At 69.0% G+C, this 791-nt stretch overlaps 1 protein-coding gene across 1 annotated transcript; it reads left to right on the forward strand.

Moving 5' to 3' along the window:
- Positions 1-291: 291 nt before the first annotated feature.
- Positions 292-765, forward strand: NGA_0709900 (uncharacterized protein; the record flags this gene model as incomplete). The annotated part of the gene is made up of 1 exon (XM_005852273.1): positions 292-765. A coding segment is annotated over one exon (474 nt), but the record flags the coding sequence as incomplete, so codon positions are not given.
- Between the last annotated feature and the right edge of the window lie 26 nt (positions 766-791).

Below are 791 nucleotides of genomic sequence, written 5' to 3' on the forward strand. Positions count from 1 at the left end.
CGTCATGAACGACATTGACGGGGCGAGAGGGTGTCCTCCTCGAGGAGGCGGCGAAGGAAGGGGCCTGAGGCCGGGGGACCGGACGCGCAGGAGGAGGATTTGGCGTTGCCCTTGATTGAATTGGGGGATACGGACGCCGGCGCCCCTCCCTCCCTCGTCTCCTCGTCCCTGCTGGAGCCAGGAACCGATAGCGAGACCCGACGCATCAAGTCAGACGTCCTGGACCTCCTCCGCTTTGACCTCGCTCCGGCCCAGCCGGGGGCCGCCCGCCTGCCGCCAGATGAATCCTTCATGGTCCTGGCGAGCTCGGGGCCGGAGGCGGACAGAAATGGGGCGGGGCGGGTTTCGGTGGAGGAAGGCACGCACCGGGCGGAGCCGGGAGAGGAAGGGAAGCAGGCAGCATCGGCGGCGCCCGGCGAGGGCCGCAGGCGGATGCGGAAGGCCCGCGAGAGGGCGAAGGTTCCAGTGCCGGACATGGATTCGAACCAGGAGAAAGGAGGCAGCGGAAGCGCAGAGAGCGGCGGAGGAGCGCCAGGGAGCTATGGAGGGTTGCGCTTGCCACTGCTGAGAACGAAGGGGCTTCGGGTCGAGTACAGCCTGACTCCGGACCCCTCGCACCAGCTAGTCACGCTCCATTTTCGATTCAAGGCGCCCGCCCCTCCCTCTTCCTCGGCGCCCCTGGCCGTCCAAGACCTGCAGCTCACCCTCACCGACCTCCCGGAAGGGGTCACTCCCCTCCTTCCCTCGTCGGGGGCCACGGCGGGCGTAGTGGTGGGGGCCCTGGCGGGGGG

This window comes from Nannochloropsis gaditana (genome assembly GCF_000240725.1).
Source record: "Nannochloropsis gaditana CCMP526 unplaced genomic scaffold scaffold1618, whole genome shotgun sequence".
In the NCBI taxonomy this organism is placed as follows: domain Eukaryota; class Eustigmatophyceae; order Eustigmatales; family Monodopsidaceae; genus Microchloropsis; species Microchloropsis gaditana.